At 37.5% G+C, this 10,024-nt stretch overlaps 2 gene segments (V, D, J or C); both read right to left on the reverse strand.

Annotated features, from left to right (window-relative positions):
* Positions 1 to 4,871: 4,871 nt before the first annotated feature.
* Positions 4,872 to 5,483, reverse strand: LOC130930704 (Ig kappa chain V region XP-1-like). The segment is given in 2 exon segments: positions 4,872 to 5,176; positions 5,400 to 5,483. Coding segments are annotated over 2 exon segments (357 nt in total).
* A 3,314-nt stretch (positions 5,484 to 8,797) lies between these two features.
* Positions 8,798 to 9,431, reverse strand: LOC130930705 (Ig kappa chain V region XP-1-like). The segment is given in 2 exon segments: positions 8,798 to 9,102; positions 9,327 to 9,431. Coding segments are annotated over 2 exon segments (357 nt in total).
* Between the last annotated feature and the right edge of the window lie 593 nt (positions 9,432 to 10,024).

Raw genomic sequence — 10,024 nt, forward strand, 5'->3', positions numbered from 1 at the left:
AAAAAAATAAACATTTGTCTCAAGACCACTCAGCACTGTCTGTCTAAATAAATGAGTATAATTGAAAAAACAGGGTATAGACATGTTTCCTGAGTGAAACATGGGCGGCGGCATCTTTGACAATTTCTCCACCAACTTCCGGTTTAGATAGACCAACATGAGGTGCATTTGAAGTAAGAAGTGCGTTGACAAAGTTAAAACTGCCAAATCAAACCAGAGGAACCCACGGAATCGCCAAAAAGGGATTCAGCACAACGTAGATGAGCCTCCGAGACTTTCTCTGCTGTGCGTGAACTCCAGTTTCAAAGCGCAAGCGTGGAAACCATCTGCAGACAATAAGTTAAGGATGTGCTTTAAACCTAAGGATATACCTTAAAGATTGTATATTTGTTGTTAACATTTCGTTGCTGCTTGACTGGGCGCTGAGTTCACTGGACAGAATTTTCTCAACAATGCGGCCTACTCCTTACCAACGGCCATGTCATGCCAACACCTTCACGTCTGGATACGCGAAGGATGATGCCTTGGGAAAATGGAGGCCCATATGCTTGACGGCTCTCCAGATTGAGGATGTGGAAGACCTCTTTATCTTCGGCTCACTGCTGGCACTCGCCCTCCTGCTGCTTATTGGTGCCCTCTGGATACACCGATTCTCGGTCAGGAAGGAACAAGCAGCATTTAGTGATGCCCCCGCTCAAATGGAGACGAAAATCATTACGGCGATCCGGGATCAAGAAAGGCTCGCTCACGGGAACCGGGCCAGGGCGGATGACGATTAACCCACCTGAGCGGATTGCAGCGGATGTGGGCCTCCATGACTCCCTCGGCTATCCCTCCCTACACAAACTTGACATTCACCCTGATCAAGGAACTCACACTAATCGACAACATAGCTTAAGTGCCATGCAATTAATAACTTTTGGGAAGATAATTCATGTGAAAAAGGAAAAGCTCATGTAATGTGATGTATTCAACTCTACCATGTTTGATTCTGCGTCTTTAGCTGGATGGGGTACGGGAAAATGATAAGCTGGGCTTCTCCCGTCCGCCTTTGTCTTTCTTCGGTTCTTTCTTCCTTCAGGCAAATCATACCACATTTTGTAATTGTCAATGATACCGATGATGATGACAATAAATATTTCATTCATTCATTCAAAATATTGTATATTTGTTGTTAACATTTCATTGATCATTCGTGGACAAAATTATAACAACATGTCAGCCTGTGTTGATGTGAGGTGTAGATTGAAACGCTGGCCACTTGATTGACCAAAATGAGATGAAATTACAAATAATATTACAGTTGCCGAATGAAGAAGGGCTGACACGGATTTTGTTGTTACAAGGAAATACGACAAGGTATGTATTTATATACAAAAATAGAATGTCATTCTTTTTTATTGCAGATATTGATCGCAATAAAACATTTGGACAACATGATTCCATTTCTCGTTTTATTTAAAACGATTGGTCCACGTGCAAATCACAATTTATGAAATTATTAGAAAAATCTTCACGAAGGTGGAGCATCAGTCGAGCCTTCCCTCATCAAAGTAGAATGAACGAAGTCTCGATATATGTCCATCGACATACAGTAAGTGTTGTTGTGAGGCACATCAAATTGTCTTTGCTTGCCTAACAGCGTTTTTCACCTGTAAAAAAACAATCAAAAAACTTGTAACACTTGCTATATGCGTTTACATAATTGTGCCATCCTACACATACTGATTAGCAACAGGCTAGCAGCAGATAGCATGTGTTGCAGCCACAGCAGTAGTCTACAGTAGTTGTAGTAAATAATATTAAACATCATCATAATTACAATCGTCATCGTAATAACAATATCAAAGACAACAAGTCGTTCAATGCGCAAGATATTATCTGTAGTATTTTTTGAGCACCGGACACATGAAAATGCAGAGATAGGAAGAACATACCTTTCATAAAACTAGCGGCAACATGGCTACATGGTCTTTGTGGTGGCAAGGGCTTGGTTCCACATCTGCCTTCATGAACATGTTGTCCTCCCATGTCGTGATGATGGCAGATGGATGCGATATTTCCAAATTGTCTTTATGAGGGATTTTGATGAGTAATGTTACTTCAGCTCCACTGTTGTTTTGGATGGAGAAAGTGTTAAAACGGAAGTCGCAAGCAGAAATGCGGAAGTAAAGCGGAAGTACCTCGGAAACTTGTCCATTGCGGAAAACACAGACAAAACTGAAAAAACAGTTGCTGCTCTTGCACTCCTCTTTAAAAGAAACTGCTGTATTTTAAGCCAAAACAACTGTTGTGTTTGATAGAACAATATGTCTATATGCTGCCATAGCAGATTCATGGCGCATTAAGCCCCCAAACTATTTTTAATTTGACCGTTTTACCCTGGAAACCCCCGTTTACAGACGTCACGCAACCGTTTTTGTTTCAACTTAGCCATGAAAACAAGGTAAGTAATTATATTTATCATTCAAAATGTTTGTCATCTATATCTTAGAATCATTAACTGATGTCAAATACTTTGTTTCAAAATAAAAAAACGATTTTAAAAATTTATTCACTCGCATATTTTAAACTTTTAAACAAATTACGTCACAATGAAAAAAATGGCGTCTGTAAAAAACTCACGGATATCTATCTCATAACTATCGCTAAATTGTAAAGATGTCCCGATCGATCGGGTCCGATCACGTCATTTTCAAAGTATCAGAATCGGCCTTTTTTTAATATATATATATTTTTTAATTAAATCGTTTTATAATTGTATTTCACGTTACAGACAAAATGTCTTACACTCATCCAGAGTCTTTAGTTTTGGCTTAAAGTAGGACTGTAAAATTTATCGCGTTAACGGCGGTAATTAAATTTTTAAGATTAATCACGTTAAAATATTTAATGCAATTAACGCATGCGCTGCACGACCCACTCACGCATTGTGCGTTCAATCTATAAAGGCGCCATTTTACCTATATATAGAGCTAAAAGGCAGTGTAATATGAGTAGAGTGAATTTAGGCAGTCTTTGGAGCCTTTATTTAACTGGCTAAAGCCTTAAAATCCCCCTCTCAACAATTAAAAATATCGTGGGAAGCAATGTGGGGAAGAAAGGTAATCTTTTTCTTAACACCATATGTTATTTTCCAACGCAGAGAAGATATATCAATTGGTGTCACAACGCACAGTCATGGTTGCACTTCCCATCATGCATTTGGGCAGAACAGTTAAATGGCTACAGTATTATTTACTGAAAGCTCAACAAATACACTAGATGGCAATATTTAGTCACAATATACAAAGTCGCATTTATCCTTTAAGAATTACAAGTCTTTCTATCCGTGGATCCCTCTCACAGAAAGAATATTAATAATGTAAATGCCATCTTGAGGATTTACTGTCATAATAAACAAATACAGTACTTATGTACTGTATGTTGAATGTATATATTCGTCCGAGTTTTATTCATTTTTGTCTTAATGCATTGCCAAAATGTATATGATCGGGAAAAATTATCGGGAATGATTGGAATTGAATCGGGAGCAAAAAAACATGATCGGAACAACCGTACTAGATTGTATTTTTTTGTTACTGTCGCATTTTCCCGATATGTTAGATGATAAATAATTGATCCAAACAAAGAAAAATTGAAAAAAAAAACGTTTAAAAGGCTAAATATATGAAAAAGAAAATCTCGACCACTCCTTGATGTCTGCGATTTCTGCATCGCGACCCTTGTTATGTTACCATGTTTCACCCAGAAAATCCCCAGAAAATCCAGCTGTGGCCATTCACAGCTGTGGCTTGACACTCAGTAATACATGCGACATGGAGTTTTTGGATTGAAACAAGGTAAGTATGCGATAATATCTCCTTAAAATCATGGCGTCTGTAATTCTGCTCTCGCGTGCTCTCACCTCCAGATAGGGTTTTGCTGTTTAATAAACATTTTTGGGGGGAAAAATGCCCTCCTGTCCAAAAAAATTTCCCCCAGAAAATTGAGATTTTAAGCTTTCCAATGATGTATCACACATGCATATCGGACCATTTTGAAATTTGGCCAAATTGGGGGTCTCAGAGCGGAACTTCAAGTCACCTGAGTGTTTTCCGCCATATAACAAAAATAAATAAAAATTGGGCCTTCTCCAGGTAAATCACTACTGCTTTTGTCCACAAGCACAGCTAAACTCAACAAAAAATGAAAACTTTTTACCTCGACTATGATTAATGTATGATTATAAGAAAAAATGTCTGCATATGTTGCAAATAACAATATCTTTAAATAAATAATGTAGAAAATGAATCAATACATTTTAAATCAATGCAAGTCATCAGCCAATCAAATGTGCGTTTGAGGGGAAAAATGGACTGGCACATTCAGCAAGTGAATAGGGGAAAATGTAAGACTGAACATAATGAAAATAATTCACTTAAAAATCCTAAGGTCAGTTCTATCCTTACAACATTACATATGGGAAGACAATCTAAATTACCTATATAAATGAACTCATTATATAATGCAAATAAGGTTGCTTAAAAGCTGGTGGGGACAATTTGAGCATCCTGAAAAGTTGGTAGTGTTATGTCTATATCGTCCCTATGCAAACCTATCCTCTCCGTTTAAATCATTAAAAATCGAGAAAAGTTTTTGTCTGAATGTCTCTAATGTCTTTAACAAGACATTAGCACGTCATGAATGGTATGCTGATTGAAAACGCCAAGTGAATACTTGTCTGCCAGGTGATTGGCAACCACAAGTTGAAGTGCCAATCCTGATAACTGTGTTTGGAATAGTTGGCTCCAGGTGCATAGTGGTATTAGTTGTGCATGGAGGGTTATGTTGGTTATCTTTGTGTTTGAAAAGGTTCATGACTTGATGATTTAACACAACACTGCACCGTGGTAGCTTGCTGCACAGTAATAAACAGCGCTGCTGTTGAGGCGCAAATTTGGGATGGTCATCGTGCACGTGTTGCCAGTTTGTGCATTGCCACTCAGCTTCACGTCCTGGCCAGGTTCTATACTGGGGTTGGCGTAGTACATGTACCCGAGGAGCTCCATGTTCATGCCGCTATGCCGATACCAAAGCATCTGGTCATAGCCCGATTTGTTGTTAAAACACTGAATCAGGGCTGAGTTGCCTACTGCCTCGATTATTTCGGCAGGAGTCTGTGTGACTTCCCGTCCTGGAAAGAAAAAAAAAATAATTAGAAGAGTTCGCCACGCATTTCCACTCATTTCGTGTAGTCAAGTCTAAAGCAAATCCAATGTAATTTTTTTCTGAAATACATTACCATTTTAAGTCATTTTGAATTTTTACCAAATCTAACCATCACGTTCAATTTAAAGGAGATTGAGTCTTCAGTGACCAAAACCTTTTCATATTCCACAATTCCACATGGATGTTACCTAAGAGTAGAGGAACACTGATGGCAAAGCTCAACAGCAATAGGAAAGCCATGTCTTCCGGTCGAGGTTGTTGCTATCTGTGCTCACAACTCATCTGAATAAGACTTGAATCCGGCACCATCTGTTGGTCGAGATCACGTGGCTTGTGGCCTTCTTTAACCCCTAAAAGGCACATGTAGAAATAGCTATTTGTAATAAAATCAAAATATTTTGCATGTAATTTGAGATATTTCTACAGTCTGTATAAGATTTTGAAGTTTCAACATTAATGCCCAGATCTCAGCTTTAACAGCACTAATGTTCTTTTTTTTCTTTCCGTGCACACATTAACCGATTCTCACCGTTCTAACTTTAAAATGTTGAAAAAAATTCACGCAGACTCCCTTTTCGACATCTCCCCTTAACGTTTACGGTTGCGGCGAAAACATGTTTTTTTTCTTCCAACAAAAAATTTCCAATGACAAAAACATGTAAAATGTATCTCATCCTACACGCAAAACATTTCACTCTCGAATACCTCAACTTTCTTAAAATTTCATCATACTCTACAAACACACAATTACTGCAGCCACAGTCAGAGTCGAATTCCTCTACAGCATGTTTATTTCACAGGACAGAGGAAGGTGTACATTTTGTAACAAGATGACATGACAAAACAACAAATGATAATAAGATTAATAAATAAAACACGGAACAAAATATCAAATAAATTAGTACAAAACATCCATTCAAAACCCCAGACTTGGCTTCAGAGCAAGGGCATAGCTTTGGTCTCAACATTGTTAGGGACGATATGGCATCACCTGCATGTACACTTTTTGCTGGGGACTGGATATTCTTAATGATCAATGAAAAAATAAATCTGTATTGATTTATACTTACTTTTATGTGGATCGGTTCAACTTACACTGTTCAATTCAATCTTTTGTTTTCAAAAACTACTAAAGAAACAATTTTGAAAACTTCCAGGAAAAATATCTGGCTTTTATGAGCAAATTCAAATTGCATTATTTGAACATAACTAAAATACAAACTTGTTAATCATCTCTTAACTATCCAGGAATGCAAAAAAATAGAGATGTCCCGATGGATCAGCATCCCGATCAATCGGGTCCTATCACGTCATTTTCAAAGTATCGGAATCGGCAAAAAAATATCGGACATGCCTTTTTTTATATATATTTTTTTTAATTAAATCGTTTTCTAATTGTATTTAACGTTACAGACATAATATGTTACACACATCCAGAGTCTTTAGTTTAGGCTTAAGGTAGGGTTATCAAATTTATCCCGTTACCGGCGGTAATTAATTATTTTTTTAATTATCCCGTTATAATATTTAACGCAATTAACGCATGCGCTGCACGACCCACTCACGCATTGTTGCGTTCAATCTGTAATGGCGCCGTTTTACCTCTATATAGAGCTAAAGGAAACGTAAAATGACTAGAGTGAATTTTGGCAGCCTGTGGAGCATTTTTTTAATTGGCTAGAGCCTTACAATCTCTCTCCCTATGATTAGAAATATCGTGGGAAGCAATGTGGGGATGAGAGGTAGTAATTGATCTTTTTCTTAACACCCTATGTTATTTCCCAACGCAGAGAAGATATATCAAGTTGTACCACTACGGACAGTCATGGGTGCACTTCCCATCATGCATTTGGGCACAACAGTTAAATGGCTACAGTATCATTTACTGACAGCTCAACAAATACACGAGATGGCAATATTTAGTCACAATATACAAAGTCACATTTATCCTTTAAGAATTACAAGTCTATTCGTGGATCACTCTCACAGGAAGAATGTTAATAATGTAAATGCCATCTTGAGGATTTATTGTCATAATACAAATACAGTACTTATGTACTGTATGTTAAATGTATATGTTCGTCCGAGTTTTATTCTTTTTTTTCTTAATGCATTGCCAAAATGTATTTGATCGGGAAAAATTATCGGGAATGATTGGAATTGAATTGGGAGCAGAAAAAAAGCAATCGGATCGGGAAATATCGGGATCGGCAGATACTCAAACTAAAACGATTGCGATCGGATCGGGAGCAAAAAAACATGATCGGAACAACCCTACTAAATTGTATTTTTTTTTTGTTACTGTTGCATTTTCCCGATATGTTAGATGATAAATAATTGATCCAAACAAAGAAAAATTGAAAAAAAAAAAAAAAAAAAGTTTAAAAGTGTAAATATATGAAAAAGAAAATCTCGACCACTCCTTGATGTCTGCGATTTCTGCATCGCGACCCTTGTTATGGTACCATGTTTCACCCAGAAAATCCAGTTTTGGCCATTCACAGCTGTGGCTTGACACTCACTGATACATGCGACATGGAGTTTTTGGATTGAAACAAGGTAAGTATGCGATAATATCACCTTAAAGTCATGGCGTCTATAATTCTGCTCTCGCGTGCTCTCACCTCCAGATAGGGTTTTGCTGTTTAAAAAACATTTTTTTGGGGAAAAATGCCCTCCTGTCCAAAAAAAAAATTCCCCCAGAAAATTGAGATTTTAAGCTTTCCAATGATGTATCATGCATATCGGACAATTTCGAAATTTGGCCAAATTGGGGGTCTCAGAGCGGAACTTCATGTCACCTGAGTGTTTTCCGCCATATAACAAAAATAAATAAAAATTGGGCCTTCTCCAGGCAAATCACTACTGCTTTTGTCCACAAGCACAGCTAAACTCAACAAAAAATGAAAACTTTTTACCTCGACTATGATTAATGTATGATTATCAGAAAAAATGTCTGCATATGTTGCAAATAACAATATCTTTAAATAAATAATGTAGAAAATGAATCAATACATTTTAAATCAATGCAAGTCATCAGCCAATCAAATGTGCGTTTGAGGGGAAAAATGGACTGGCACATTCAGCAAGTGAATAGGGGAAAATGTAAGACTGAACATAATGAAAATAATTCACTTAATAATCCTAAGGTCAATTCTAGCCTTACAACATTACATATGGGAAGACAATCTAAATTACCTATATAACTGAACTCATTATATAATGCAAATAAGGTTGCTTAAAAGCTGGTGGGGACAATTTGAGCATCCTGAAAAGTTGGTCGTGTTATGTCTATATCGTCCCTATGCAAACCTATCCTCTCCGTTTAAATCATTAAAAATCGTGAAAAGTTTTCGTCTGAATGTCTCTAATGTCTTTAACAAGACATTAGCACGTCATGAATGGTATGCTGATTGAAAACGCCAAGTGAATACTTGTCTGCCAGGTTATTGGCAACCACAAGTTGAAGTGCCAATCCTGATAACAGTGTTTGGAATAGTTGGCTCCAGGTGCATAGTGGTATCAGTTGTGCATGGAGGGTTATGTTGGTTATCTTTGTGTTTGAAAAGGTTCATGACTTGATGATTTAACACAACACTGCACCGTGGTAGCTTGCTGCACAGTAATAAACAGCGCTGCTGTTGAGGCGCAAATTTGGGATGGTCATCGTGCACGTGTTGCCAGTTTGTGCATTGCCACTCAGCTTCACGTCCTGGCCAGGTTCTATACTGGGGTTGGTGTCGTACATGTACCCGAGGAGCTCCATGTTCATGCCGCTATGCCGATACCAAAGCATCTGGTCATAGCCTGATTTGTTGTTAAAACACTGAATACGGGCTGAGTTGCCTACTGCCTCGATTATTTCGGCAGGAGTCTGTGTGACTTCCCGTCCTGGAAAGAAAAAAAATAATGATTAGAAGAGTTCGCCACGCATTTCCACACATTTCATGAAGTCAAGTCTAAAGCAAATCCAATGTAATTTTTTTCTGAAATACATTACCATTTTCAGTCATTTTGAATTTTTACCAAATTTAACCATCACGTTCAATTTAAAGGAGATTGAGTCTTCAGTGACCAAAACCTTTTCAAATTCCACAATTCCACATAGATGTTACCTAAGAGTAGAGGAACACTGATGGCAAAGCTCAACAGCAAGAGGAAAGCCATGTCTTCCGGTCGAGGTTGTTGCTATCTTTGCTCAGAACTCATCTGAATGAGACTTGAATCCGGCACCATCTGTTGGTCGAGATCACGTGGCTTGTGGGCTTCTTTAATCCCTTTAAAGGCACATGTAGAGACAGCTATTTGTAAGAAAATGAAACTTTTTTGCATGTAATTTGAGATATTTCTACAGTCTGTATAAGATTTTGAAGTTTTAACATTAATGCCCAGATGTCAGCTTTAACAGCACTAATGTTCTATTTTTTCCCCCGTGCACACTTTGACCGATTCTCACCGTTCTAACTTTAAAATGTTGAAAAAAATTCTCGCAGACTCTCTTTTCGACATCTCCCCTTAACGTTTACGGTTGCGGCAAAAACATGTTTTTTTTCTTCCAACAAAAAGTTTCCAATGACAAAAACATGTAAAATGTATCTCATCCTACAAGCAAAACATTTCACTGTGGAATACCTCAACATTCTTGAAATTTCATCATACTCTACAAACACACAATTATTGCAACCACAGTCAGAGTCGAATTCCTCTACAGCACATTTATTTCACAGGACAGAGGAAGGTGTACATTTTGTAACAAGATGACATGACAAAACAAGAAACGATAATGAGATTAATAAATAAAGCAAAATATCAA

The sequence above is a fragment of the Corythoichthys intestinalis genome, chromosome 15 (genome assembly GCF_030265065.1).
Source record: "Corythoichthys intestinalis isolate RoL2023-P3 chromosome 15, ASM3026506v1, whole genome shotgun sequence".
NCBI lineage: Eukaryota > Metazoa > Chordata > Actinopteri > Syngnathiformes > Syngnathidae > Corythoichthys > Corythoichthys intestinalis.